Source organism: Falco rusticolus, chromosome 1 (genome assembly GCF_015220075.1).
Source record: "Falco rusticolus isolate bFalRus1 chromosome 1, bFalRus1.pri, whole genome shotgun sequence".
NCBI classification, from domain to species: Eukaryota; Metazoa; Chordata; class Aves; order Falconiformes; family Falconidae; genus Falco; species Falco rusticolus.
This window is the reverse complement of record NC_051187.1, coordinates 19,541,134-19,567,718: the sequence shown is the minus strand read 5'-3', so window position 1 is coordinate 19,567,718 and position 26,585 is coordinate 19,541,134. Positions and strand designations below refer to the sequence as shown.

General features: G+C 62.2%; 3 protein-coding genes across 3 annotated transcripts; 2 read left to right on the top strand and 1 right to left on the bottom strand.

Annotated features, from left to right (window-relative positions):
- Nucleotides 1–1,731: 1,731 nt before the first annotated feature.
- Nucleotides 1,732–3,846, bottom strand: TLCD1 (TLC domain containing 1). The gene is made up of 4 exons (XM_037373848.1): nucleotides 3,613–3,846; nucleotides 3,352–3,434; nucleotides 2,969–3,051; nucleotides 1,732–2,493 (listed from the first exon to the last, which is right to left on the bottom strand). The coding sequence occupies exons 1-4, from the start codon at nucleotides 3,807–3,809 to the stop codon at nucleotides 2,098–2,100; spliced, it is 759 nt and encodes a 252-aa protein (XP_037229745.1). The 5' UTR covers nucleotides 3,810–3,846; the 3' UTR covers nucleotides 1,732–2,097.
- Nucleotides 3,847–5,123: 1,277 nt separating this feature from the next.
- NEK8 (NIMA related kinase 8) lies at nucleotides 5,124–16,871 on the top strand. The gene is made up of 15 exons (XM_037373827.1): nucleotides 5,124–5,276; nucleotides 5,723–5,928; nucleotides 6,965–7,197; nucleotides 7,942–8,073; nucleotides 8,266–8,474; nucleotides 8,886–8,965; nucleotides 9,521–9,702; nucleotides 9,939–10,089; nucleotides 11,099–11,175; nucleotides 12,335–12,452; nucleotides 12,742–12,892; nucleotides 13,124–13,287; nucleotides 13,515–13,673; nucleotides 13,848–14,006; nucleotides 15,657–16,871. Exons 1-15 carry the CDS (start codon nucleotides 5,230–5,232, stop codon nucleotides 15,683–15,685), a joined length of 2,097 nt encoding a protein of 698 aa, XP_037229724.1. The 5' UTR covers nucleotides 5,124–5,229; the 3' UTR covers nucleotides 15,686–16,871.
- Nucleotides 16,872–20,778: 3,907 nt separating this feature from the next.
- TRAF4 (TNF receptor associated factor 4) lies at nucleotides 20,779–26,585 on the top strand. The gene is made up of 7 exons (XM_037373839.1): nucleotides 20,779–20,975; nucleotides 23,605–23,656; nucleotides 23,979–24,083; nucleotides 24,161–24,322; nucleotides 24,732–24,893; nucleotides 24,967–25,122; nucleotides 25,515–26,585. The coding sequence occupies exons 1-7, from the start codon at nucleotides 20,833–20,835 to the stop codon at nucleotides 26,145–26,147; spliced, it is 1,413 nt and encodes a 470-aa protein (XP_037229736.1). The 5' UTR covers nucleotides 20,779–20,832; the 3' UTR covers nucleotides 26,148–26,585.

Here is a 26,585-nt window from a genome sequence, read left to right as displayed (position 1 = left end):
GCTCAGCTGGTCTGGAGGGGAGTTGAATGTTCCCTGTCTGTTGTAAGGAGTGAGAAGCTGCCTGGAGGGAGGAGTGCTGCTTCCCAGGAGCAACCCAACCTGCCCGTGGCCTGGGTGAAGCCTGGGGAGGGGACAAGTGGCAGCAGGGGATGCCGGGGGTTTGCTCCCTCCTTAGCTGTAGTCACACCAAGAAACAGATGGGGAAGCGCCCTTCTTGCAGTGAAGCCGATGCTGGAGTGAGAAGCGGGTGTGTGCTGCAGTGGGAGGCTGGGGAGGGATTTCTCATCAGCATGACTTGCAGTCTGCCCTGGCCCTGCCTCACCTTAGCCCGGTGGCTGCTGCTGGCTGTGACGCTTTGCTTCCCTGTGCTTGCCTCTCACTCTGGGCTGGCAGGTGTCCCCATCCACAGCTGCCCCAGCCCGGCCAGTGCTGCCCTGCGCGGTGGGAGCGTGGGCTGGTCCCCCTGTGCCTGTGACCTGCTGGGCAGAGCCGTGATTGCTCTGTGCAGAGAGGCAGGGGGAAATTTGGAGCGATCGGCTCAAGGGGAAACTAAGATCAGGGCTTGATTGTGTGGGGATATTTGCAGATGGAGTCACTGCAGAGGCCATGGTGCTTAAGCTGCGGCTGGGAAGATGTGTAGCTGTTGGGGTGTGCTGCTGAGGGGTAGGGCTGTGCCCTGCCAGGGCTTCCCGTGGGGCTGCTGAGCTCTGCTTTGAGCAAGGGGGGGGGCAAGGCAGCAGGTGTGAAGCTGGTGTAGGTCCCTGCCCATGCAGTGTCCCCAGTATCATGTCTCCACTCTGGCTGCCAGGCTGTTCCCACCCAGTGTGCCACAGCATTGGTGTACACCAGGAGGTGCCGGCAGGATCCCGGCCCTGTGGGGTGTTTCCTGGCTCTGGATGGAGGATGATCCCCAATGGCTTCCACTGAATCACCAGCTTCAACCACAGTGCCTGTCTGCCTGAGCTGGTGGGACAGATCCTGCCCCGGGGCAGAGGTCGGGCAGGTGTCCCGCTGAGCTCCACTGCTTATGCCAGTCCGGTGTGATCCCAGAGCTGTCACATCAGCAGAATTTGCCTTCCCGATGCTTTGGTGCTCCACAGGACCGGCTGGGCCCGTTCCAGCCCTGCTCCCCTGGGGAGCTGAACCCCTCCTGCTGCTCTCAGCTGGAGGCAGCCTGGTCCTGTCACTGCAGGAGAGAGCCCAGCACACTCAAGAGCTGCACTGTGCTGGTGAAGATTGCTCCGGGGGGATGCGAGCGTGCAGCAGTCTTCCAGGAAGAGCCCGTGGCCTCACACGGCTTTCCCATGCCAGCTTCACTTCACGTGGCTGCTGGGTGAGTCATGCAGCCAAGCCAGGCTCCTCGCCGCCAGGCTGGAGACAGGCAGGACAGGGACTGCAGCAAGGGTCGGTACCCCTGCTGGCTCCCTGCCCCTGCTCCCTGCACAGCCCTGGGTCTCTGGAAGAGCGATGAGGGAGAAGGAGGAGGGGAGGGACCCATCCGTGGGAGGGATAGAGGTCTTGCTGCTTAAGGCTCAGCTGGTAGGATGCAGTAGGCTAGAGTGCATCCCTGGAGGGTCCCTAGAACAAAGCAAGTGGCAGAAATGTCCCCTCTCCCTGAGGGCTGCCAGCCCTTGGCTGGGAAGGGATACATCCTTTCCCATGGCCCTGTCCATCCCCACCACCCTCCCTGTAATCCTGCTCTGCCCCACAGAAAAGTCAGTCCAGGCATGCTGCGGCAGCAGTAAACAGACCGATTTTAATGCACATAACACCCAACATCATCATGGGAGGGACTCGTCCCTTCCCTCACAACCCTCTCAGGCCATCAGCCATGAAACAGCCACCCCTGGCCCTCCAGCTGCCTACGTGGAAGCCAGCTTGGGCTGCTTCTCCAGTGGCCATGCCCCTGGCTTCGGCAGCGACCCTGTGGCTCGGTGAGGCTGTCGGGCTGGTCCAGCAGAGAAGTGCTTTTAGGCAGCAGAGCGGGTGAAGGCAGGGCCCGGGGCCAGGGAGCGAGCCCTAAGGCACATCAGAGCAGGTTTGGAGAGCCCAAGACCTCCAGGAGCCAGAGCCTGGATCCCCATCGGCACACAAGTCTCAGTCTATCAGAAACTTCTCACCATCCACATCTCTCCCCGCAGAGCCCTTGCGCAGGGAGGGGAAAAAATCAGAGCGGAGGAGGCGGGAGAAGTACATGAGGATCATGGCATCGAGCAGTAGGAGGTTGGCGGTGAGGAAGGCACCCTGGCCCTGCACCTCCACGAAGCGGAGGAAGTACCAGGTGAGGTAAGCCTGGGGCGCCAGGCGGAAGGCGAAGTACATCACCAGGTTGACGTACTTGTTGGCCTCGTAGAGCGCTGGGGAAGGCACGTTGCTCATCTTCAGCAGCATGCGGATGGTGAGGAAGATGTTGCTCACCTCCACCAGCAGCAGCAGCATCGCCGCCACTAGGAAGCGGCCTGTGATGATGAGCGAGACGAAGGCAGAGATGGCCTGGGATGCACACATAGAGCGAGGTCAGCTCTCCTTGCCTTGGGGAGGTGAGTCCTTCCCCACCAGGGTCTGGGCGTAGCTAGGTGGGAGTATGCGGTGCTGCTCCCCCCACACCCAGAGATACCAACAGCGCCCCAGGCACCTGAGCCGAGGCAAAACCAGTCTGGAGAGCTAGTTATCCTGCGGCCAGTCACACCTCTCTGTGCTGGGGAGCTGGGACCAGCCTCCGGCTCTTCCCTCGCCCAGCGCGGCAGCCTGTCTGGCTCCCGGCGCTCTGAGCCGACGCTGGCAAGCGTCCTGCCCCGCCAGGCGCCCTCGCCTTGTTGATGTGCAGCCTACCTGGCAGCCAGGGCGAGGCAGAGGGAAGGGCTCAGGCTTGCTCTGCTGTTAACGCACAAAACCTGGCTGGGTTGAGCCCTGGGGTGCCTGGTAGCCCCCCTGTGCTGGCCCCTTGCCTCCTGGGGGCCATACTCACCATGGCATGGTGCACCAGGTACTCCCAAGATGAGCGGGACTGGTGGTTGAAGATGATGTCAAGGCTGTCGTGGATGAAGTAGCCTGTGGGATGAAGGGGAGCATCAAGACCCAGCTGGTGCAGCATCACCCACTGCGGGAAGGGGGAGCAGTGAGGAGGAGGAGGGTGGTGTGGCTGTGCTCCAGGCATCAGGGACACCTCTGCCCAGGCTGAGCGTGGAGAGACAGCCCAGGGCTGGCACCCCATGGGCTCCATGGGAGGCACGGGGAGTCACCCAGCCCTTGAGCTGGGGGCTCATCCCGAGCTGGGGAGCTGGTGAGGCTGAAGGGGAGCAGGCAGAGCCCGGTGGGTGGCCGCAGCCGTCGCCGTGCCCGGCTCCTTACCCGAGGAGAAGCAGACCAGCAGGTGCCCTGAGACGCTGTAGCCGTCCTGGATGTCGGAGAGCAGCTCCGGGGAGTGCCAGAGGCTGGGGGTGAGGAGGGGGGGGTAAGCGGGTCAGCCTGGACGGTGGGGCAGGGCGCTGCCATGGGGGGACACGGGGGACCCCGAGCTCCCCCGCCCCCCCTCCCCTGGGGGACAGCCCCCCGACCGTGCTCCCACGGGGGGCCGGGAGTCCCCCCTTCGCCCCGTAGCTGCCCCGGTACCTGAGGAGGGCCCATAGCCCGGCCAGCACGGAGTGCGCAAAAGAGACGAGGAGGTTCCGCCAGCGCCAGGCGCGGCTGGGGCGGCTTCGCACGGCGGCGGGCCGGGGCAGGGCCAGGGCGGCCCGGCGCAGCGCCCCGAAGAGCGCCACGCTGCCGCCCACCAGCGCGGCCGAGGGAGCGCGCCAGCCCGGGCCCATCGCCGCCAGCTCCGCCGGCGTGCGGCGCCCCGCGGGCCACGCCCCTCTGACCACGCCTCGCCGCCGGCGACGTATATGAGTGGCCACGCCTCCCTCGTTAGCCACGCCTCCCTTGCTTGGCCACTCCTCCCCACCGACGGACGACACCTTCCTATCGGCTACGTCTCATCGTTGACCCCGCCTCCCCGCTGGCCACGCCTCCCTCATTGGCCACATCTCCCTGACCACGCCTCCCGCAGGCGATGGCCCGGCAGCGGGCGTGTGGGGAGCGCGTAGTGCGTGTGCAGGCGGGGCGGGGCGTTGCACGCACGTGTGCAAGGCGCTGCACGTGTCTCCTTTGCCAGGCCTGGCACCTGGCTGCAGGTGGGCACGGGGTGCTGAGCGTGGCTTGTGTGCGAGTGTGTAAGGCACTCAGTGCGTGTGTGAGGCGTTGCACCCAAGCACTTAAGGCATTGCACCTGAGCGTGTAAGGCATGGCACCTGTCTGTGTAAGGTGTTGCACTCATGGGTGTCAGGGATTGCACACGTGCAGGGCACTGCACAGCTACTGGGCAGCATGGGAGGGTGGGTGCAGCAGGTGCGTGGCAGGCCTTGCAGACCTGTGCTGGGCCCTGCACATCTGTTGGCCTGTGTGGCTGCAGCGCCCGGCCCGGCGGGAACACCAGGAAAACCGCCGCCCCCTGGGAAAACAGCCCCGAAACTTGCGGGCCCGCTGCGGCTGGGGGCGTGCGGTGGGCACGGAGAAATCGGTGTGGGGGGGTCCCGGGGCGGGGCGGGTCCCGGTGCCCCCTCAGAGCAGCGGGCCAGGGCCGGCTGGGCAGGCCGCGGGGCAGGGCTGGGTGCCGATTCCTGGGGGGGGGGGGGGTGGGCCCTTCCCCACCACTGCCCCCGGTGCGGGGCGCTGGCTGGCCGGGGGGGCTGCCCTCCCCCCGCCCTGGGAGCCGGGCTCAGTGTCGCTAGATGGCAGCACGGCCACGTGGCGTGGCCTGTCCCCGGCCACCCCCGGGTGCAGGGCAGGTCCCTTGCGGGCTGTGGGAGCCGTCACGGGCACGCAGGGGTGCTCGTGGTCCTGGGTGACACACACACACACGGAGGGGGAGCCGGGCCCTTTGTGCCTGGCCCTACCGCAGCGCAGCGCCCCCCCGGAGGCTGCTGAGGGGGCGCCCCCCAGCCTGAGCCCAGTGCACCCCAAAGCTCTCCGCCGGGACCTGCCCCCTCGTGGGTCGTGGGGACCCAGCCGGGGCGGTATTACCCCCTCCTGGCCGGAGTAGGGAGCCCAGTGCTCCCCCCGGCAGCCCTACACACATGGCGGAGGGGGGCGGGCGCGGCCCGCGGTGGTTTGTCCTCCCGCGGCCGCCGTAGCGGCTCCCGGAAGTGTCTCCATGGAGACGGGAGGAGCCCTGGCCCGGCCGAGGCAGGGATGGAGAAATACGAGCGGATCCGGGTGGTGGGGAGAGGGGCCTTCGGGTGAGGGCGGCCCCGGGGGCGGCCCCGTGGCGCCGAGGGGGGCACCGGGAGCGGGGGAAGCGGGGTGGGGGTCTCCTGGTCTTTTTTACCGTGGCAAAGCGTGTGGGGGGAGCGCCGGCACTACGGCACGGCGGGGAAGAGGGGGAGGCCGCAGGCCGCGTTACCATGGTAACAAGGCGCAAGGGCCCCGTCGCTATGGCAACACGGGGGTCAGCCGGCGTGTGGCGCCCTGCGGGAGGGTGGGGGGTGTGTGTCCAGGCCTTGGCTGTTGCCATGGCGATGGGGTGACACGGTACTGGGGGTGTGACACCCCGGGGGGGGGGGGGGGGAGGGGATTGCAGGCCCTGTTACCATGGCAGCAGGGGGACAGGGGCCATGTGTCACCCGGGGGGGGTGGCCTGGCCCTGCCCCCCCCACTGCCCCACGCTGAGGCCCTGTCCCCGCAGCATCGTGCACCTGTGCCTGCGCAAGGCCGACCAGAAGCTGGTGATCCTGAAGCAGATCCCTGTGGAGCAGATGAGCAAGGATGAGCGGCTGGCAGCACAGAATGAGTGCCAGGTCCTCAAGCTGCTCAGCCACCCCAATGTCATCGAGTACTATGAGAACTTCCTGGAGGACAAGGCGCTCATGATCGCCATGGAGTATGCCCCAGGTGGGCCCTCATCTCCCTAGCACCCATAGCTGGTTCCTCGGCAGGTCCAGGGAATGCTAAGCACTCAGTTTTCCTTGAGTTGAGCTGCTATGGCCCCATGTTGTGCTCCTTGTAAAGATCCTGTGCTTTGGGGACCCCAGAAAAGTCCAAACACATCTCTCAAACAGACAGTTCTGTAGAAGAGGGTTTGGGGGTCAAGGTGACCATGGGCCAAGTGACTGAGCACTGGGCCAGGTTGTCCAGAGAGGTTGTGGAGTCACCATCCCTGGAGATACTCAAGAGATAGGTCATGGTCCTGGGCAACCAGCTGTCGGTGGCCCTTCTTGAGCAGGAGATTGGACCAGATGACCTCCCAAGGTCCCTTCCCAGCTCCACCACTCTGTGATTATATGCCTTGCACCTGCTAATCATATCCAAAACAAAGATATTTCTAACACCTCTGTTGCTGATAAGTGTGCCACCATCTGCCCTTGGCTTAGATTTCACGTACATTTCCCTGTGTCAGCTATCGGCCATGCTGTTGGTCCCACAGCTTTGCATGGGAAGGTGTGATTTCTAACGAGATTTGCCATGGAGTTTAAGATGAAATCAACATTTGCATGATGGTTTGTTAAAAGTTGTATGTGAGCCCTGAATCTGGATCTCCCCTTTGCGATAGGGGCCTCTCAGTGCCACGTGGCCTCCTGGACTGCAAGAGTTCTCTTTCACAGAACAGGCTTATCTTGTTCTGCCATCCGTGTTTATGTCCTCCTCCAAGAGCTATAATTTTAGCGTTTCTTTTCCTGCGGCCTTTGACAATATGTCAACAGTAACTTCTCCCTCGTTGTTTCTTTGTCCCACCAACTGTGCTGCCATTGTTCTCCACACAGTCACAGGAGCACTGGAGGATGTGCTGTGTATCCCACCAGGATGTGCCTTTTCCCATGCGTTTGGCTTGTTAGGATGCCATGGCTAAATCCTTCCCCTGGCTTTTAGGCTGGGTTTGCGCTGCCCTGTGCAGCCACCCTTGCTGACAGCCCTTTGTTGTTCTTTACAGGGGGCACGCTAGCAGAGTTTATTCATAAGCGCTGCAACTCCTTGCTAGATGAAGATACCATCCTTCACTTCTTCGTGCAGATCCTGCTGGCTCTCCACCATGTGCACACCAAGCAGATCTTGCACCGTGACCTGAAGACTCAAAACATCCTCTTGGACAAACATCGCATGATCGTCAAGATTGGAGACTTTGGCATCTCCAAAATCTTGAGCAGCAAGAGCAAAGCCTACACGGTGAGTGGCCTGGCTTTGTAGAGGAACTACTTCCCACTGTGGCAGCAGGCTGGAAACTCTGGGCTAGGCTCACAGTAGTCTCTTGGAAGCTGCTGTAGGCAGCAAGGTTGGAGGTAGCATACTTGCAGTAGGCCACATCCGCAATGCTGCCTTGCTCCTTGGTGTTTACACAGGCTGAAGTCTTCACGCCCAAGTCTGCTGCAGCTCCGTGGGCTGCAGAAAGGTGAGAAAGACTTGTCTACCCAAGCCTGGGAGAGGGTGGGGTGTCTGGGCTCACTGGTGAGGGTCAACAGTGTTCCTCCTGCTGTCACAGTGGGAGGGGTGGTGTTTGCAGGCTCGTCTGACACATACTTGGCAATGGAATTTCTGCCTGTGCCCCACCATCCTACTTTGTCTTAATCTCCTCTCTCTGCTTGAGATTTGAATATCATTCCCCACCTGGACTAATGTGGCTAGACATTTATATCATATTGCTCTGGGCTCTGATTCTCTCACGTGGATAGGAGCAAAATTAGAGATAATATCTGCATGTGCAAGGAAGGTCACTGGAAAGGCAAATCCTCATGTTTTTTTCTGAGATTGCCAGGCAGATGTTGACACTGGGGAACAAAACCCCAGCTCTACTATGCTTCGGTTGGTGGTGTTCCAGCCAGCCTGCATACTGCTCTCTGAACCCAGCATTTTTCTTTCCACCTCGCTGCTCCAGTTTCTCAGCATTGTGGTAAATTTCTTTGTCTCTTCTAGGTTGTGGGAACTCCATGCTACATCTCCCCAGAGCTTTGTGAAGGGAAGCCTTACAACCAGAAGAGTGATATTTGGGCTTTGGGCTGTGTGCTGTACGAACTTGCCAGCCTCAAGAGGGCTTTTGAAGCTGCGGTAAGAGGGATATGGTTTACATGTAGCGCAGGGAGCTGTGGCTTCTTACAGAGGTGAAAATGTGTGCTTGGATCACTCTTCTCACTGAGCCTGGAGGTGTGAAGGCAGAGAGCAGTGCTGAAAACTTCTCGCCCCTTGGCCTCACCTCTGACCACCCAGCCACTGTATGTCTCTCTTTTGTTTTCTCTCCAGAATCTTCCTGCCTTAGTGCTGAAAATCATGAGCGGGACGTTTGCCCCAATATCGGATCGCTACAGCCCTGACCTGCGCCAGCTCATCCTTAGCATGCTGAACCTGGATCCTTCCAAGCGGCCCCAGCTGAATGAGATCATGGCTCAGGCCATCTGCATTCGGCCCCTTCTGAACCTCTACACTGATGTGGGCAGTGTCAAAATGAGAAGGCAAGTGACACTGTCACCTTAGTGTCCCTGGGGAGGGGCTACCACAGCCTGCAACGTGTCTGATCAGTTTGTATGTCTCGGTTATGAGCTCCAAAGAGTGTTGTCCTTGTGCAGCTCTCCTGTGTTACCCAGTGTGCAGCTGCTGCGGCCTGAGCCTGGCCCAGTGGCTCAGGGCCATGGCAGGTGCGGGTTTGTCATTGCAGTGGCAGTGAATAGAGAGTATGAGCTCAAAGGGAAGCAAACTGATGCCAACTCCCCTCTCTCAGGTGGTTTAAAGCACCTTCCGAGGCAATTCTGTGAGCTATTCAGCTGTGGCTTACGCTGCAGCTCTGTCCAGACCTGCTGTGATCCACGGCTCTGTGGGACCTCTGGGGCGGCACTGATGTTAAGGACTGGATTTTGGTTTGGCAGGCCAGAAAAACCCCTGGCTCCAGTGGCGGCAGTGACCCACAGCCGGACGGGAGGACGAATGAGCAGTGCCAGGCAGAGGGGTGAGTCCTGACATGATGCGTTCAACACAGCTCCATTCAGAAGGACCTTTCCTTTGGATGATGGGGTCAGAGAGGCCCTCAAGCTTCTGGAGAGAGAAAGTTAAGAGATGTCACCTTCCCTGAACCCCAGAGGAGCCCACGGGCACCTCTGCTCTGGGGACCAAGCAATGCTTTTTCTCCAGCTGCCTATTCTAGGTTTTGAACCCTTGAATCAAATTTCTGCTGTTTCCAGCAAAGGCTGGGAACCAGCCGGTGGTGCCGAGGGGGGCTGTCCTGGTGCAGGGCAGTGCAGCTGACATTGGTAGCAATTTGGCTAGAGCTGTCGTGGGGCCACTTTCCTCAGTTCTAGGATAAAATACAAGGAGCTGTTCCCACGTGTTTCAGCCCTGGCAGGGAGCTCCCCAGCAGCCCCTTGCCAGCCTTGGACCGGCACTGGTCTGGCTGTGCTGGCTGGCAGGCAGCTATGCTGGCACCCAGACTGGCTGGTGTTGTTTCTTTTTCTGTGCAAAGAGAGTCAGGGATCCACATTAATGATTTCTCTTTGTTGACCTGTAGGTGTTCGAGGTGGTTCAGCCAGGACAGGAATCCCTCCTCTGCTGTCGTCCATCTACACCTGGGGGAGCGGGATCACCACCCCCCTCCGCCTGCCCATGCTTAACACCGAAGTGGTGCAGGTATCTGCTGGCAGGACGCAGAAGGCCGGAGTCACCAAATCAGGGCGGCTCATCATGTGGGAGGTGAGTGACAGGGAACCTGGGGCAAGCAGTGGCTGTGGAAATCTCAGATGTGTGATTTCTGAGGAGGAGACGTTCCTGCTCACTGCATAGGCTCTGGCACTGTGCTCTCCAGGACTGCTGTCCAGTCCAGGTGGCAGGTAACACCAATAAGCCTGTGGGAAAGGGTTCGTCTGAGTTCTCCAGCCCAGCTCTTGCTGCATGGAGGTGCAGCAGCTGACATGACTTCTCTCTGCCAGGCTCCCCCGATGGGTACTGCAGGAGGCCCTTCTCTCCCAGGAGCCACCGAGCAGCTCCAGCCTCAGTTTGTGTCCCGTTTTCTGGAGGGCCAGTCTGGTGTGACCATCAAACACGTGTCCTGCGGTGATCTCTTCACGGCCTGCCTCACAGGTGAGCTGCTGCCTCCTGGCTGAGCCCCAGACCCCTCTGCACGGCAGCTGCCTTGCAAATGCAGCGTGACTGCCTGGGGAGCCTGCTCGGAGAGGAGCCTGAGCGATGTGATGCGCTGGGCTGGGGTGACATGAAGGCCTCTGTGGCCTCTTATGTTACACCAGGTGGAGGTCAGAAATGGCAGGCATGGTCCTCCTAGGATGCCACACAGCTTGGTCCCAAAGGTCTGTGCCACGTGGGGAGGGCCACAAATCTCTGCTGTTTGCTGTCCTGACTTCATTGGTGTCACCTGAAGACAGAACTGACCTGTACAGTGGGGACTGCAGCGTGGGCAGCGTCTGGGACCTTCAGCCTTTCTCTGTCATGTGCTCTGTGAGTGCGACACAGACACAAGCAGTGACTGGCATTGCTGTGAGGAGTCAGCGTGAGCTCCTGCAGGGCTGGCTGTCCTCAGCTGCAGGAAGGCAGGGTCTGAACCCCCTTAGAGTGGGCCAGGAGGCATGCTGACTGGGAGGGGAGCACGCATACTAGCCCAAGGCTGTGTTTGCAGAGCAAAGCCCTCCCAGTGGTCCTTTGGGAGCCCTGTTTGCACTTCTGCTGGGGATCAGGGTAGCTAACGACAGATAATGTAACTGGCAAATGTCATGGGCATGGGTTTGTCCTACCTCTCCATGGCATTTCCTGCCACCCTTCTGCTGGGCGATGAGTGTCTCTGTGTATTTAACACCTTGTCAGACCTTGGAGTTTGCAGCTCCTGCGTGCACAGCTGCAATAATGTTATCTCAGTGCTCTCCTATCATCTGCTGTTTGTTTGGCGAGTTGTCGCAGCACATCGAGGCTGCCGCTCTCTGGAAGCTTGCTGAAGGCTTCTGGCTCCTGCAGCAAGTTATGAGTCAGAGTGGGTCCAAGCAGAGACACTGTCCTGGGAGCCACAGCCAGCCCCACGGTCTGTGTGTGCCTTGCAGGGCCTCACGTGTGCCAGTAACACGACTTCTTTCTGCTTTTCCAGACAGGGGGATAATCATGACTTTCGGCAGCGGCAGCAATGGCTGTCTGGGGCATGGAAACTTTACGGATGTAAGCCAGGTTTGTTGTGAGGGTGCTGGGCGTGCTGCTCCCCCAGGGTAGAGGATGGATCATGCCTTCTGTGCCACGTGAGAGGGCTCATCCCAGCTCCAGGGATGTGCATCCCAGGCGTGCTCTGGCATCCGAACCCCTCCCCCTCCTCTCCCTGTCACTGCTGGTTTTAAAAGACCCAACCTGCCTCTCTCTCTCTCTCTCCCCCCCCTGCACAATGATCCCTTTGAGTGTGGGGGAAGTCAAGAGCTGCCTTGTGGTTGCTCTTGGCAGGCACCCAGCTTGGAGGCTGCCTCCAATCACACACCTGCCTGCTTCACTCTTGGCCTGCAGCTGCCAGGGTTCACTGAGAAAAGTTATTTTTCAAAAGAGCCAGTATTTAAAGAAGAGATGTGTGTTTCCGATTGGCTCGGAACACTAGGGTTGAGGGCCCGTTGCTGCCTTCCAGCTTCTTCCTCGCCTGCCCTCGGATGTGGCAGCAGCCGATGGCTTCCAGCCGAGCCCGAGGACTGGTGCCATTTGTCACTGTGGTCAGCTGGCTCGTTCATTCCTGCTCTGTCCGGAGCTGAGCTGCTCGGTGCTTATTGCTGGGGAGGGGAGACCAGTTGGGAGCAGCAGCCAGATCCCAACAAATGGTGCTTTTCACTTGCAGAAGATAATGAGAATGAGGCTCGCTGTGGCGAGGTGTCAGATCTAACAGCAGGTCACAGCAGGGGCTGGGCAAAACGTAGAGATGCTGGTCTCTCCACACCCTAACGAATATGTAGCCGATAGCTCGCAGCTCCTCTGCACAAGAGCCTTACAGCCAACGCATCCTGCACCAAGCCCCTGCCTGCTCAGAGCGTGCGTTAACAGCCCCTGGCACTCCCCACATGGGCAAGGGGGCGAATCCCAACCCTTCAGCTGAACCTATTCCCTCTCCAAACCGTTGTGCTGGCTGCTTGCTTCTGCCCCAGAGATGTTTGCATTATCTTCTGTGCTGCATGCACGTAGTCTCTCGACCCTTTGAAGACTGTTTGGAACAGAAAAATTCGCTGGTGTTTGTGTTGGATGAAAACTGGGATGCTGCCAGCGCTGTGTTGAGGCTGGGGGGGCAGGGTGGGAGGAATGGGAGCAGCCGGGCAGGCTGGGAGGTCTCGGCTGACGGTTGCTGCTCTTCCCCTGCCAGCCCAAGATCGTGGAGGCCCTGCTGGGCTACGAGATGGTGCAGGTGGCCTGTGGTGCGTCTCACGTCCTGGCGGTTTCCAACGAACGGGAAGTGTTTGCCTGGGGCAGGGGGGATAATGGTAAGAGATGTCTGCTTTGCAAAACAGGGCTGGTGCTTTCTGTTGTCTGTTCCCACTTCCCTCGCTGGCCCTGCTTGCCTGCAGTCCTTTCCAGATGTGCCAGGCTAGGTGGGTGTGGAAGGGTTGCAGCTGCTTCGCCACATACCAGGGCCCCTGTGCTTTGGGTTTTGCTGCCTTCTGCAGCAACAGATCCCAGGCTGGGCTCCTGCAGCAGCTATGTCAGTGCTGTTCAGGGGGCTGTGCTCAGGTTGTGGCCATCAGCTGTGCCCTGCTCTGTTCCTCCTGCCAGGTCGGCTTGGGCTGGGCACCCTGGAGTGCCACAACTCCCCCCAGCAGGTCCCAGTCCCGCCAGAGCATGAGGCTCAGAAGGTTGTCTGCGGCATTGATTCCTCCATGGTCCTCACAGTGAGGAACCAGATTCTTGCTTGCGGGAGCAACAGGTAAAAGGGGTAAGGGTCTGTGCTCCAGAGCTTGCCTAAGCTTCCTGGGCCTGCCAGCCTGTGTCTGGCCCAAGAAGAGGGGGCAAGGGGCTCTAGAAGACACCTCTGTGCCATCCTACCCCCCAGCATCACACTGCTGGTGGGGCGGTTATGCTAGGGCAGGATTTCTCTCTGGGGTGTCTGTGCCAGGCTGCATTCAGGCAGCTCTGAACTGTGCTTTTCCCCGGGCAGGTGTAACAAGCTGGGCCTAGATCGGATCAGCTCGGCAGAGGAGCCTTCCCCAGAGGACCAGGTGGAAGAGGCCACTGTGTTCATGTGTGCCCAGTCGGCCCCCTTGAACCGAGAGCCGATTGTGTGCGCTGACATCGGTACAGCGCACTCGGCTGCAGTCACAGGTGAGGGGTGTGTGCCCAGATCCCCGAGGGGGGACCTGCGTTTTCACTCTCTTCCTCCTGCCTCTTTCCCATGGACAGAGACCTCAGAGAGGCTCAGGAGGCACCCTGCTCCTGACATTGGAGCTCTGTTGGAGCAGGGTGATCAGCATGGCAGAGGGCAAATAGCTTCAGGGGCTTCAACGCATCCTCGGGTGACACCCAGTTGTTTCTCTCATCTCTATTGTCAGCTTCTGGCCAGTGTTACACCTTTGGGAGCAACCAGCATGGGCAGCTGGGCACCAACTCCTGCCGCAACAGCCGCGTACCCCACCTGGTTGTGGGGCTCCAGGCAATGAAGGTCACTGTGGTGGCTTGTGGGGACGCCTTCACTGTGGCCATCGGAGCAGGTGAGGCTGAAGCCCCTGTGTCCTGGGCTGTAGCAGACCCTGGCTTTCCCCTGCCTGCAGCCCGTGCTGTGGCCAAGGCAGGCCTGGGAGATAGCGCAGGGCAGTACCAGGGACATGGGAGGCCTATTTGCTGGTGAGCTCTGTGTGCAGCACGCTGTATGTATCCCCCTGCAGAAGGGGAGGTGTGCACGTGGGGCAAAGGAGCCAGGGGACGCCTGGGCAGGAAGGATGAGGAAACAGGAGTGCCGAGGCCGGTGCAGCTGGAGGAGACGCATCCTTACCTGGTGACCTCCGTAGCCTGCTGTCACGGGAACACGCTGCTGGCAGTAAAGCGTGAGTAGAAACTTCATGACTGTGATTTCTGTCATGACAGCCCAGCCAGCCACAATGCCTTGTGACTGGAGCTGTAGTGAGTAACCCTGGCACACGAGCTCTGTGTTATTCTAGTCCCTCTAGAGCTGTAGAAGAGAAATAACTCAAAGGCCACAAAAGTTCCCCTTCTGCTATGCAGCACTCTGATGCTACCCCTTCCTCTGGGCTAGGGGAGCAAAGGGGCAGCGGAGGGGGATTCATGCACTCCCAGACAGGTGGGCTGGCCAAGCTGCGGCTGATGGGGAGTCAGTGTGCTGGCGGTCCACCGAGTATCCAAAAAGAGCAGCTCTCTAATTGATGCTGCTGAAATAGAAGCTGAGATTTGAGGCGTCGTTTTGGCTGCTGCCTTTCCATTGTGGTTTGGAAAAGATAGCAATGGTTTATGTGGTTCCTCTCTGCTTGAGCCAAAGGCAGCATCGTTGCGCGGTTAAAATGTGCCCATGGTGTGACCTGCCCTTCCGTTGCCTGGGTGTGCGATGGGAGCCTGGCCCAGACTGCTGGAGGGGCCTTTCTTCCTCCTCTGCCAGGCCGATTATGGCCTCGGCGCTGGGCTGAGGGATTCCAGTCCCAGCCCACTTCAAGGAGGCTAATTACACCCCGGAGGGGAGGAGGCCCAGCTGACTGCCCCAGTGCAGCGGAATCAGCCATGGCTCCCGTTCCTCCCCGGCGAGTGCCCAGCTCTCATGGGATATGTGCTGCCACGTGAAGGGGACAGGGAACAGCCGAGTCCTGTGCTCGGGAACAAGTAGGGTGTTTGTCACAGGAGTAAAAGGGTTTTGTCTCTGCAGGAAGGCTGTGGGCTGCTCTCCCCTTCCGCTGCCGGAGTTGCCTTGCACCCCACAGCAGCTGTTCGTGGGCTCCCCCCTGCAGCACCGTAAGGGCAGGGCCTGAGGGTGTAGCCCCGCTGCTGTCCCTCTGCACTGTCCAAAACCTCAACCCGCTTGTCCCGGTACTGGAAGTGCAAACGCAGCAGCAGTGGTGTCAGGGCAGCAGCCGTGCCTGCTCCAGCACCCCTCAGCGATCAGGGTACAAAAAGCATCGAGAGCTGTGTAAAAAGCTGAGATCTGGCTTTGGGCTTTCACGCAGCTTAGTCTGCCTGGAAACCTCTGCAGAGAGAACACAAGAGCTAGTGACACGTGTGCTGTCATTGCTGCTGTCAGCTGCGGCTGTGACCTGGCCCAGAGAGGGTGTTGGTGCAGGTGAGCAGCACTGCACCTTTGGGGCAGCAGTTCTGTACCGCTCTGCGGTTTCCTCCCGTGTGGCCAACACCGTTTTTGACTGGCTTCGGCTTCTGCCCAAGTGAGGCCACTGCTGCACCCTTCTCTCAATCCCGCTGTGAACGCAGGAGTAACTGGGAGAAGCTGGGCATGCTGGAAAGGAAGAGGAGGGCACAAGCCTCAGGAGACAGCATTTCCTCCTGCTTGGGCTCTGGCTGCTGGGCATTGCCTCCTGCTTGCGCCACTACTTAGGCCTTGCAGTGGCTTTCTGGGGTGGCAGGACAGGGATGGTGTGCCCATCTGTTGGGTATCTGGCCTGTGTGGGGCAGGGCCTGGAGCTTCACCGAGATGACAGCTTATGGCTTATTCTTAGTCCTTGCCCTTTGTGTTTCAGCTGCCGTGGAAGAGGCACCTTCCCAGTGAGCTTGAGTTGAGAGGGGCCACATCCAGCCTCATCGTATACCCGTCCTGGGGCTCCCCCCAGCCACCTGGTATGCCTGTCCTCTTGCTGCTGCCCACTGTGGCCTGGCTTGGACCTGTGTCCCCAGGCTCTGGAGCTCCTCAGCTGCATTCCAAAAGCAGCAATCTGGAAACAGGATGCTCCCGACGGTGGTTGCCACCGAACCGGAGCTGGTCTCACCAAATCAACAAGGCTCTCTGTGAACCTCCTGTGCCTGAGAGCCGCTGCCCCGGCCGTGCTGTGGGGTGGACATCCCCAGAGCTCCGGTGCTGCCTTCAGGGGGTCGTGTGGGGGCTCTGCCCCTCCCCACTGGAAGTGCCTGTGTGGAAGGGTGAGGAGCACAGAGGTTGCTTTCCCCCATGGAAGCTGTCTTTGGTTACAAAGCCCGGGCTGACAGCTTGGTGTCTGAGAGAGCTGTCAGCCTTTGCACAGCAGTGTCTGGAGTTAGGGCCCCAGGCGCTACGCTGGGTGACTAAGTGCAAACCTCTTTTCTAATTAGAGAAGTGTGTTCTTTCCCATCCCCCCCCCCGCAACGTTTCACCCGTTTGTTGAGCTGTTCATCACGCTTTTGAGGGTCCTGGCCTGCACGGCTGGCCAAACCTGGCGTGAGCAGCCTCTCTGTGCGGCGCAGCGTGCCTCACTCTCCCAAAACGCCGCCTGGAGCTTTCCAATTACAGCCTCTCCTGGCCCCAGGAGCTTACCAGAGGATTCTCCAGCTGACATTTGTCCTCAGGCCCCTAAATCCTGCTGCTGACCAGCTCACTGGCTCCCAGCTGAGCTAGTGGAAGGCAGCAAAACACAGCAAGTGATTGTCTGTAATTGCAGTTTTTTAACCCAGATCTCTCCAGGAAGATGATGAGTTTTCACCGGGGATCCTTTCGGCAGACAGGAGGGGGCATATCACTGTGTCACAGACAGGAGTTACGGTTTTGTATCTCCAGAAGGGTCGTTTCCTTTCCTTTCTTTTTCTTTTTTTTTTTTTTTTTTCCCCTCCTCTTTTCTTTTTTTAACTTACATCTGCCCTGGGCCATTTTTTGATGAGCTTCTGTCTCTGATCTGCCTGACATTGCAAATGTTCTTGCCTTTCACATCCATCTTTGTGCTGTTGCCAATCTGTTGTGTATAAAGTCAGTGCTTTCATAAGCTGGCTGAGATGAAATCTCTCTAATTATTTTTGTGATTCTTTCCTGTTTTCAATGAGGGAAGCCTCGCTGGGCTCTGGTAGAAGCCAACTGATCCCTCTGTCATGTGAAAGGTAATGAATTTCTGCAGGTCTCCTGCTTTTTCCTCCCTCGCCTCCCAGGCTCCGGCTGGGGAAGGGAGCAGGTCCTGTCCGGCTGGGAGAGGTGTGTGCAGCCCTGACGGCAGACGCGGCCTCCCTGTTTGGCTCCTGCCAGGGTGGGTGCATGGGTTTTTCCCTGCCGTTTTTGTTTCTTGTGGAGCTGCCTTTTGAGGCGGTTACACCCTGCTATCCCGGGAAGCTGACTCGAATTCAAAGTCTCTGCCATCCCTTGGCACTCGCCATGTGCTGTAGGTCACAGGGACGGCTCCGGCAGCCTGGTGTCAGCGGAGGGGAAGATGTTCCCCGCTCCCACACCAACCTGGGCACCAGGGTAATTGCAGGGCTGGGTTAAACTGCCTCGAAGCCCCTCTGGGCCATTGCCTCTCCTCCCTGCGCTGAGCTGGCAGCAGCAGCAGCTCCTACAGCAACAGATTTGTCTTGTGTTGTGCTCAGCTCTCGGGGCTCCCCTTGCCCCACGCCATGTACAAACCTATTCCATAAGAAGGGGCTGGCGTTCCTGCTGCAGCCTCGCCAGGGCTGAGGGTTGGCAGGGTTGGCAGGCAGGACAGAGGGCTCTGCCACCCTTTGAGTTGTCAGTGGTGGCACCAAGATGCCACTGTTCCAGGGGATGTGCAGCCTGGAGAGCCAGGCTCTCCCTGCTCCAGCTGGGCTGCCAAATCCAGGGGTGAGGCCCCTGGCAGCCCCCCTGTTCCCACCCCTGTGCTGGTTCTTTTAGGGCTTAATGATGCCTTTGCTTGGCAGTGCTGGGGCTGGAGGTGTCACTACCTTGAATATTAGGACGCTTCACTCCAGGCAGGGGGAACCAGTGTGGACCAGTGTGCTTTGTGCTGGGCTGAGGGCTTGCAGCAAAGGCTGGAGCCCTTGGGATTTCGCAGCCTGTGCGCTCCGTGCAGGAGTTCAGCTGTGAAGCCCGGCAAGATGATTTGAATAATTTAATACTGGGCTGTGACCAACCCTGGCGAAAGGGTAAAGGAAACAAAGAGGCCCCCAGCCCCGAGCAACAATAGCTCTTGAAATGACAAGCCGAGGCATGTCCGCGCTGCCGGAGGCAGAGAGCAGCCCGGGCAAATAGGCCAGTTGCATTCCTCACGTCTGCTGCTTTGTTTCCCTGCAGAAGCTCCTGGTGAAAACTGCAGGTCTCAGGGCTTCTCCCTTTATCCTTGTTTTGTTCCTGTGTTCTGCAGAGCTGGTGGTGGATCGGCTGCATCCCCACAGCTCTTCCTGCCAAGGCAGGCAGGGCCGGAGGGGAGCGGGTAGGGGAGGTGATGCGGGGATAAGGCTGCCTGGTCCCATCTTGCGCATCCTGGCCAGTGCAGGTCCCCCGCGGTCCTTGTCACCCAGGGAAAGCCCGTTCCCATGCTCGATAAGATCCTGCTGACCCAGGCCATCGCCATCAGTAGGAATCAGCCCAAACTGGCTGCTAGCCCGGGGCTGATTTGATTTGATCCCAGCACCTCCATCGTGGTTGTATCCCCGTTCCCAGGAGGTTTGCCAGAAGGTGCGGCTGCCGTCCGTCTGTCCAGCCGCCCTGCTCCCCTCACCCCTGCCCTCTCTGGGCACCAGTCCCCAGAAGCAGGGAGAGGACTCTCCCCGCTCCTTTCCCTGTGGCAAAACGCTCCACCTTAACTTCTTTAGAAGCCGGAGCGTTGGTTTTCTGTCCCTCCAGTTTAGGTGTGTGTATATATATATATACACAGGGCAGAGGGATGGGGCAGGGGGAGGCTGGGGGAAGCAAGCAGGAGGCCTCCCCGAGCCCAGAAGGGTTCAAGAACTGACCCATCACGGGGGACAGAGAACATATTGGGGGGATGGAGAACATATCGCCTCCACAAAGGGAATTGCCCTGCCCGGAGGTTGAGTGTCGCCTTTGTGTGAGACAAACGCCTGGCTGTGATGCTGTGTGCGGGGAGGGCTTTCCTTAGGGAGAGGGGAAAAGGAGGGGATCTTTGTTTGCAGGGTCTGACACCTCCCAGCCATCCTGCCGGCACAGCCAGCACCTTCTGATGGCTTTGTCGGCTCCTGGCTAATTAGCAGAGATGCTCTTCAGTGAGGTTAGGGAAGAAAAATTTTGAAAACATCAAAGAGAAGCAGTAAACAGTGATGAAACACGGCTCTGTTTCACGCCTGTCATTAGAGACACAGGATTTCTAAGCTTGCAGGAGCGATGCGGAAGGCACAGGGTGTCCCGTCCCCCCGTGGGGTGCCAAGGGTCCATCCTTTTGGCCTGAGCCTGGTCCTGTAGCCGTGTCCGGGGATGCTTTTGAGACAGGACCAGGTGGCAGGGAGCGCCTTTCTCCGGCTGGGTGGTGAGCCTGGCTCCAGGGCCTGCTGCTGGGACCTAGGGGCAGAACCAGACTGGCCGTTGGGGCCACTGGTAGATCCTGCCCTGGGGGGGGGCAGGGGGCAGCTCTGAGCAAACCCAGCCTGGGAGCATCTCCAGCCCTTGGTGCCACCCCAGTGACAGCTCAGAGGTGCCTGGTGTGCCCCGCTGCCCTCTGTACATTGCCCACTGTCATTTGTTTTGAGGTGTTGGGTATCCAGGCTCTCTGGGAGCTGGTTAAAGTTTAACTCCAGGTTCTCCACCGCAGGCTGCTCAGGGAAGACCCCACGGTGCCTGTTGACGCTCAAAGTACGCCAGCACTGGCTTCCCCGCTGTCTGGGTGTTGGGAGCTAAAGTCCTGTTGTGGCTCAGGCTGTGGCAGGGTAAACCTGTTATCCCTTGGGGTAACCCCAGGAATCAGCCCCCCATCCCTCCTTGGCAGCTCCGGCAGGAGCAGGCAGGCTGCCTGCCCTCCTCCCCCCGGGCTGCTGAGGATTTTATTTTAAGCAGAAGCCTCTCGGGAAGAAGGGTAACGTGAGCTCCTTGAGTGACAAGTGATGGAGCTTGACTTGCTTAGCGTGTCCCCCAGGAATCCCTCTCCTCTGCCATTTGCTAATTGAAAACTGCTAACATTTGGGGCTGGAGCAACTGCCGCCCTTCGCGGGGAGCTGGCTGGAGCGCGGCGGTGGCACTAACACATGCTGGCAGCCTGTCATCTGCTCGGCTCCCTCTCTGGGGAAAGGGGCAAATCCTGCCATATGCTGCTCCGGTTTCTGACGGAGCGGAGTGGGGGCTGGAGCCAGACGGATTTGCTTTTATTCTCCCTGCTCCCAGCTCTTGCCAGGAGGTTGGGAACCGCGGGATGCTGGTGGCTGCAGCCCGGGGGTGAGCTCGGAGCGAGATGAAGCCACCGGAGCGTGTGTGTGTCCCCCGGTGGCTGTGGCATGGGGGGGTGCTCAGGGCAGTCCCTCCGCCTCCTGCTCCGCCGTTGCCCAGCTCAGACCCTGCCGCGGGTGGTGGCTGGGACACGGGGCGCTCTCTGGGGGGAGGGTGGGTACGGGAGGTGCCCCCCCCGCCCCGGGCATGTCGGGGGCACAGCCAGGGCTGCGTGCAGGGGGCGCAGGGCCAGCGAGGCCGGCACGCTGCGTACCCCCAGCCCAGGGCCAGGGGAGGCCGCAGCCGGGATGAGGGGGGGTCTGCAGGTGCCGTGCGACCCCCCGGGGGGGCTGCGGGCGGTCGCTGTGCCGTGCTGCGGGCGATGCTCCCAGGCTCCCGGCGTGCCCCTGCCCGGCGCGGTGGGGTCCGCACCCCTGCGGTGCCCCCGGGGGTCCCTACCCAGTCCCATCGGGGGGCGGGGCGGAGGCGGGGGGCGGGACGGAGGCGGGGGGCGGGGCCTGGTCGGTGTCCCCGCCCCCCGGGCGGAGCCGGGCGCGGAGCGGAGGCGCGGAGCGGGGCGCGGAGCGCGGAGCGCGGCGCGGGGCGGCGGGATGCCGGGCTACGACTACAAACTGCTGGAGCGGCCGCGGCGGCGGGTGCTGTGCCCGCTCTGCGGGAAGCCCATGCGGGAGCCCGTCCGCGTCTCCACCTGCGGCCACCGCTTCTGCGACACCTGCCTGCAGGAGTTCCTCAGGTGAGCCCTGCCCTGACGTCACGGCCTGACGTCACGCCGCGCACCCCTTCCCCCGTACAGCTCCCCGGGGTACCCCCAACCCCTATCCGGGCTTTCGCGTCCCGGGGGGCGGCGGGTGCTCCCGCGTCCCCCCCCCCCTTCCGCACCGGCCCCGGGCGTTGCTGCCGGGAGCGGGGCCGCCCTGCGCGCTGAGGGGGGGGGCGGGGAAGGGGGGCCGTGCCCCGGAGTGCGGGGTGCTCCTGGGGCGCCCCGGGCCGGGGAGGGGGTTGCCCCGGGGGTGCGGAGTGCTCGGGGTGCGGGGTGCCCCGGGGGTGCGGAGTGCTCGCGGTGCGGAGCGCCCCGGGCCGGGGGGGGAGCGGGGCGCGCCCAGCCGGTGACAGCCGCCTCGCGGGGTGCAGCGGCCCGTGGCCCCTCTCGGTGAGGAGGAGGAAGCGGGGGCCCGGGTGAAGCCCGGAGCGGCGAGTTTCGAGCGCTTGCAAAGATTTGTGCTTAACCCCTTCCTGCCCGGAGCCGAGCGGGGGTGTGTGTGGTGTGTGTCCGGCCACCCCCCGCGCACGGGTGACGCGGCCAGGCCCTGTGTGCTCGCTGGGGGCGCGGAACCAGGACCCCCCCCTACCCCCCCGGTATGTCCCAGGTACGGGCAGCCCGCGGGACACGTGCCACCCGGTGCTGCCCGGTTCTTGCCCTCCGTGCCCGGTGCGGTGCTGGGGGTCCCACGCTGGCACGGCCCGGGGGTGTCCGCGCCCCCCGGGGTGGGCGTGCGGCAGCGCGAATCGTCACCCCGGGTTCTGCCGCCGCCTGCGGTTGCACCGCGCCTTGGCACGGAGCGACCTTTGCCCGTTCCGGGGGCACGGCGGGCACCGTCACCGCTGCCGGTTTCTGTGAAACCGGGCGTTCCCCGGGGCCCGTGCCAGGCAGCGCCTCCGCTCCCCTCCCGCATCCGTCCCGCGGGCGGCTGGATGTGGGGTTCCCCACCGCCGAGCCCCTCACCCTTTGTACTAGATCAGTTTTGGGGATCTCATGGGCTGAGCCATCCTGCCCTGCCTCGGTGCCTGGTGGGGCTGGGGGGTGCCGGGGCTCCCACCCCATCACCTCGCTGCGCCCCAGCACGCGGCGAAGGTCAGAGGCAAGGACGGTCCCCCCGGGCGCTGCCTCAGCACATTCCCTGCCCGGCCGAGCGTGAGGAATGGGGAGGCTTTGTCGGAGATTAGGCGCTGGCTTCGGGTCACCGTCCCCTTTCCCCACCTGCCCTGGCACCCCCACACCGTGCACCGGGTGCTGGCAGGGCTGCCTGCCCCCGGAGAGGCGACGGGCCGATGGCAGCCTTGGGCCGATGGCGGCCCTGGGCTCCCTGGGCAGGGGTGGGGTGCTCAGCCCTGGCCCGGGGCACCTTATCGCAGCCAGTGCCTGGTGCCACCCATGGAAACACCCGCTGCAAACAGGCCGGGCACATGGGGGGGCTGGCTGCGGCCGTGGGGCTGGCTGTGGCCGTGGGGCTCATGCCTCACAGCACTGTGCTGCTTTTCCTGGGAGTTGTTGCTCCCACACCCCCAGCACGAGGATGCTGTTTGCAGGGGATGTCACCGCACCGTGCCCGGGCATGCCAGGCCAGCGCGTGCCGGGTGCCACTGCTGGCTCTGTTGCGCCGTCTCCCATCCACTTGGCAGCCCCGGCCAAGGCCCTGACGGCACTTGCCAAGGGCATGCGGTCATCAGACGTGCAGGTGCTGCGCGAACGCACGGCAACCTCATGGCCACCTCCAGAGCCACCTTGGGGACACCAGAGTCCCGGGGTCCCTGCGTGTCCCTGTGGGCTGTGCCCATGGTCTCTTGTCGCAGTGTCCACCGGGAATGGCATGTGGGATGCCACCCTCGTCTGTCCCTGGGCACAGTGTCATGGGGGCCAGAGGTGACCAGCTGCGCTGCCCGTTTGGCTCCATCCTCGTCTCCCCCCCATGCTGCCCCTCCACAGGTCAGGGCTGAGCAGGGCTGTTCCCCAGGGCCAGCTCTCTGGAGGAGCCCCCCACCCTGGGGACACAGCAGGATGGGGACGCCCCCTCCCAGGGCAGCTGCTGTGCCGGCCCCCTGCCTCCCTGAAGTGGCTGGTGGGGCCGTTTCCTGTGGAACAGGAGCCCCGGGGCCACGCGTCTGGGCTGCACATCTGGCGCCCAGCTGTTGCCCCCCCCCCAGTCCCCTTGGGCCCCAGCACCTGGGGCTGTGGGTGCCTGTGGCCCCTGCTGGCACCGCTGCTGGCCAGCTGCTGGCACCCTGGCTTAATCCCAGGGGCCTGGGGTGGGCGATGGGGCTCCAGATGGTGCCACACTTGCAGCGCCTGGCCCAGGCCCCCTGGGACCGGGGCCACTGTGCCCGGCTCGGGGGGGGGGGGGGGGGGGGCTGCCCGTGGGGGGTGTCTGGCGGGGGCATTTCCCAGCTCAGACAGATGGAGCAGGATTAGAGCGGTGGCTCCCCGATGGCTGTGGCTGGATTTGGTTTGGGGTGAGTGCTCACGGGTGGAGGGGCAGCACCAATGCCCTGGGGTGGGATGGCAGGGACCCCATGGGACACTGTGTCACCAGTGACATGCCGGCCCCCAGCCCCCAGCAACCCTGACCCCTCTCTGTGTCTTGCAGCGAAGGCGTCTTCAAATGCCCGGAGGACCAGCTGCCCCTGGACTATGCCAAGGTGAGCCGTGGATGGGGCACCGCACTCCAAGGAGATGTCCCCATCACCTGTGTCCCTGCCAAGGGACCGTCCCCAGGCTCTGCACAGCCGCCTGGCACCGCCACGCCGGCCTGGCACGGGCACCCGTGCGGAAGCAAGAGCCCTTTGTGCCGCGGGGCCAGCAGCGGAAACCCGCTCCCGACAAAGGGCGCTTGTTCCTGCGCTGGCGGGGGGGATCCGGCCGTGGGCAGCGTGCCTGCGGCTCCCGGCCAGGCTGCTGGGGGGGTCCCCATGCCCCTGCAGCCTGGCGCGGGATGCTGATGCCCTGCTGCTGCCTCCCCAGATCTACCCCGACCCAGAGCTGGAGGCGCAGGTGCTGAGCCTGGCCATCCGCTGCATCCACAGCGAGGAGGGCTGCCGCTGGAGCGGGCTCATCAAACACCTCCAGGTAGGGTCCGGCAGGGTGGGGGGGGGAACCACGGCTGCACCCCACGGCCCCCACTTCACCACCCCTGTGTCCCCCAGGCCCATCTTGGCACCTGCGGCTTCAACGTCATCCCCTGCCCCAACCGGTGCAGCGCCAAGCTGAGCCGCCGCGACCTGCCCGAGCACGTCCAGCACGGCTGCCCCAAGCGCCGGGTCAAGTGCGAGTTCTGCGCCAGCGACTTCACCGGGGAGGCCTTTGAGGTGGGTAATGGCGGGGGGGGGGGGGGGGCACCGTGCCAGGGGGCATGGCTCTGATGGGGGACATGCAGCTGGCAGGGGACGCATGGGGGGGGGGGGGGGATGGCCTGGAGGGGGGGTATCATGGGGATGTAGCCAGGTTGGGGGGTGCAATGTGGGCCACCATGTGGGGACTGAGATGGGCTGCAGGGCACACAGCCTGGCCATGGGGACAGAGCCTGGATGGGGGACGCTATGGGGGCACACCTGCCCGTGGGGACAGTGCACGACACTGGGGGGCGGGGGCACAGCTTAGGTGTGGGGACAGCCCGGCTGAACGCCATGGGGACCACAACCTGGGCACTGCATGGCCCCATCCCTGGCAGGGCTGGTGAGGGAAGCCAGAGGGTGATGCTGCTGCTGTGGTCCCCAGGGCCACCAGGGCACGTGTCCCCAGGAGAGCGTGTACTGCGAGAACAAGTGTGGGGCCCGCATGATGCGGCGCCTGCTGTCCCAGCACGCCCTGGCCGAGTGCCCCAAGCGCACCCAGCCCTGCACGTTCTGCGCCAAGGAGTTCGTCTTCGACACCATCCAGGTGAGAGGGGGCCCACGGGGACCCTTGCCCTGCCAGCTGCCGGCCCTGGCTGATGGCCATTCTCTGTCCCCAGAACCACCAGTACCAGTGTCCCCGGTACCCTGTGCCCTGCCCCAACCAGTGTGGGACGCCCAGCATCGCCCGGGAGGATGTGCCCACCCACCTCAAGGAGAGCTGCAACACCGCCATGCTGCTGTGCCCCTTTAAGGAAGCTGGCTGCAAGCACCGGGTGAGCGTGTCCCCAGCCCCGTGCCGGTATCCCTGTCGCCATCCCGCGCCGGCACCCCTGTGCCCCACAGCATCCCCACACTTCTCCTGCCCTGACGTCTGTCCCATCCCCTGTGGTGTCCCTTTTCTGCTCTGTCGCATCCATGTGGTTCTGTGGTGTCCCCATCCTTGTGCTGCCTCACCCTTGTGTCGCTTTGCCACCCAAGTGTCCCCGCACCACCCAACCAGGTGTCCCTGTGCCACCCCTGCGCCTCCACAGCATCCCTGTGCTGTCCTGCTCCAGTACCCCCATGCTCCAAAGACATCTCTGTGCCGTCCCTGTGGCATCCTTCTGTCCTGACATCCCGTGTCCCCACTGGCACTCCCCTGCTGATGGTCCCGCTGTCCCCGCAGTGCCCCAAGCTCGCCATGGGCCGGCACCTGGAGGAGAGCACCAAGGTGCACCTGGGCATGGTGTGCGCCCTGGTGAGCCGGCAGCGGCAGGAGATCTTGGAGCTGCGGCGGGACGTGGAGGAGCTGTCGGTGAGCAGCGACGGGACCCTTATCTGGAAAATCGCCGACTACGCCCGCAAGCTGCAGGAGGCCAAAGCCCGCAGTAACTACGAGTTCTTCAGCCCCCCATTCTACACCCACAAGTACGGCTACAAGCTCCAGGTCTCGGCTTTCCTCAACGGCAACGGGAGCGGGGAGAGCAGCCACCTCTCCATCTACATCCGCGTGCTGCCAGGCGAGTACGACAACCTGCTGGAGTGGCCCTTCTCCTACCGCGTCACCTTCTCCTTGCTGGACCAGAGCGACCCTTCGCTCTCCAAGCCCCAGCACATCACCGAGACCTTCCACCCCGATCCCAACTGGAAAAACTTCCAGAAGCCGGGAGCTTCGCGCAGCTCCCTGGACGAGAGCACCCTGGGCTTCGGCTACCCCAAGTTCATCTCCCACGAGGACATCAAGAAGCGGAACTACGTGCGGGACAACGCCATCTTCATCAAGGCCTCGGTGGAGATCCCCCAGAAGATCCTGGCCTGAGCCCCGGTGCCCGTGGGGCGGGGGGACAGGACGTGAGCCCCAGGTGGTGCTGAGCCCTGCCCGCAGCCGATGCCCCCGCTCTGGGGACGCTGCCGTGGCCGCAGCCGGCGGCTCTCAGGTAGGCAGGGATGGGGCCGCTCCCCCACCTCCCTCCCGGGGCCGGGACCCTCCCGCAGCCCCAGCTGCCCCCCGCGGGGCAGCCCCTCCTCAGGTTCCCGGGGGTGCCGGGGGGCTGGGCCCCCCAAACCCTTCACCGGGGTGCCCGGCAGCCCCCGCCAGCCTCACTGGGGACCCCACGGGACCCCGCTGCCCAGAGCCATATTTTGTAAGCTGGTGCCCCCCCGGGAGCACAGTTGTTATTTATTACCCCAGGCCGGGGCCCACTGCCCCCTCCCTCCCCCCTTTTTTTTTTTCAATAAACTTTTCTTGTATTTATTA

What these genes read in the sequence shown, in the direction of transcription:
- TLCD1 (XM_037373848.1), bottom strand. Translation starts at nt 3,809, where the DNA reads ATGGGCCCGGGCTGGCGCGCTCCCTCGGCCGCGCTGGTGGGCGGCAGC. An exon ending in GGGCTATGGGCCCTCCTCAG is followed by an intron (nt 3,435 to 3,612) that starts GTACCGGGGCAG and finishes CCTCACCCCCAG; the next exon opens with CCTCTGGCACTCCCCGGAGC. An exon ending in ACCTGGTGCACCATGCCATG is followed by an intron (nt 2,494 to 2,968) that starts GTGAGTATGGCC and finishes TGTGCATCCCAG; the next exon opens with GCCATCTCTGCCTTCGTCTC.
- NEK8 (XM_037373827.1), top strand. Translation starts at nt 5,230, where the DNA reads ATGGAGAAATACGAGCGGATCCGGGTGGTGGGGAGAGGGGCCTTCGG. An exon ending in GAGCAGTGCCAGGCAGAGGG is followed by an intron (nt 8,966 to 9,520) that starts GTGAGTCCTGAC and finishes GTTGACCTGTAG; the next exon opens with GTGTTCGAGGTGGTTCAGCC. An exon ending in CACGCTGCTGGCAGTAAAGC is followed by an intron (nt 14,007 to 15,656) that starts GTGAGTAGAAAC and finishes TTTGTGTTTCAG; the next exon opens with CTGCCGTGGAAGAGGCACCT.
- TRAF4 (XM_037373839.1), top strand. Translation starts at nt 20,833, where the DNA reads ATGCCGGGCTACGACTACAAACTGCTGGAGCGGCCGCGGCGGCGGGTG. An exon ending in TGCCTGCAGGAGTTCCTCAG is followed by an intron (nt 20,976 to 23,604) that starts GTGAGCCCTGCC and finishes TGTGTCTTGCAG; the next exon opens with CGAAGGCGTCTTCAAATGCC. An exon ending in GGCTCATCAAACACCTCCAG is followed by an intron (nt 24,084 to 24,160) that starts GTAGGGTCCGGC and finishes TGTGTCCCCCAG; the next exon opens with GCCCATCTTGGCACCTGCGG.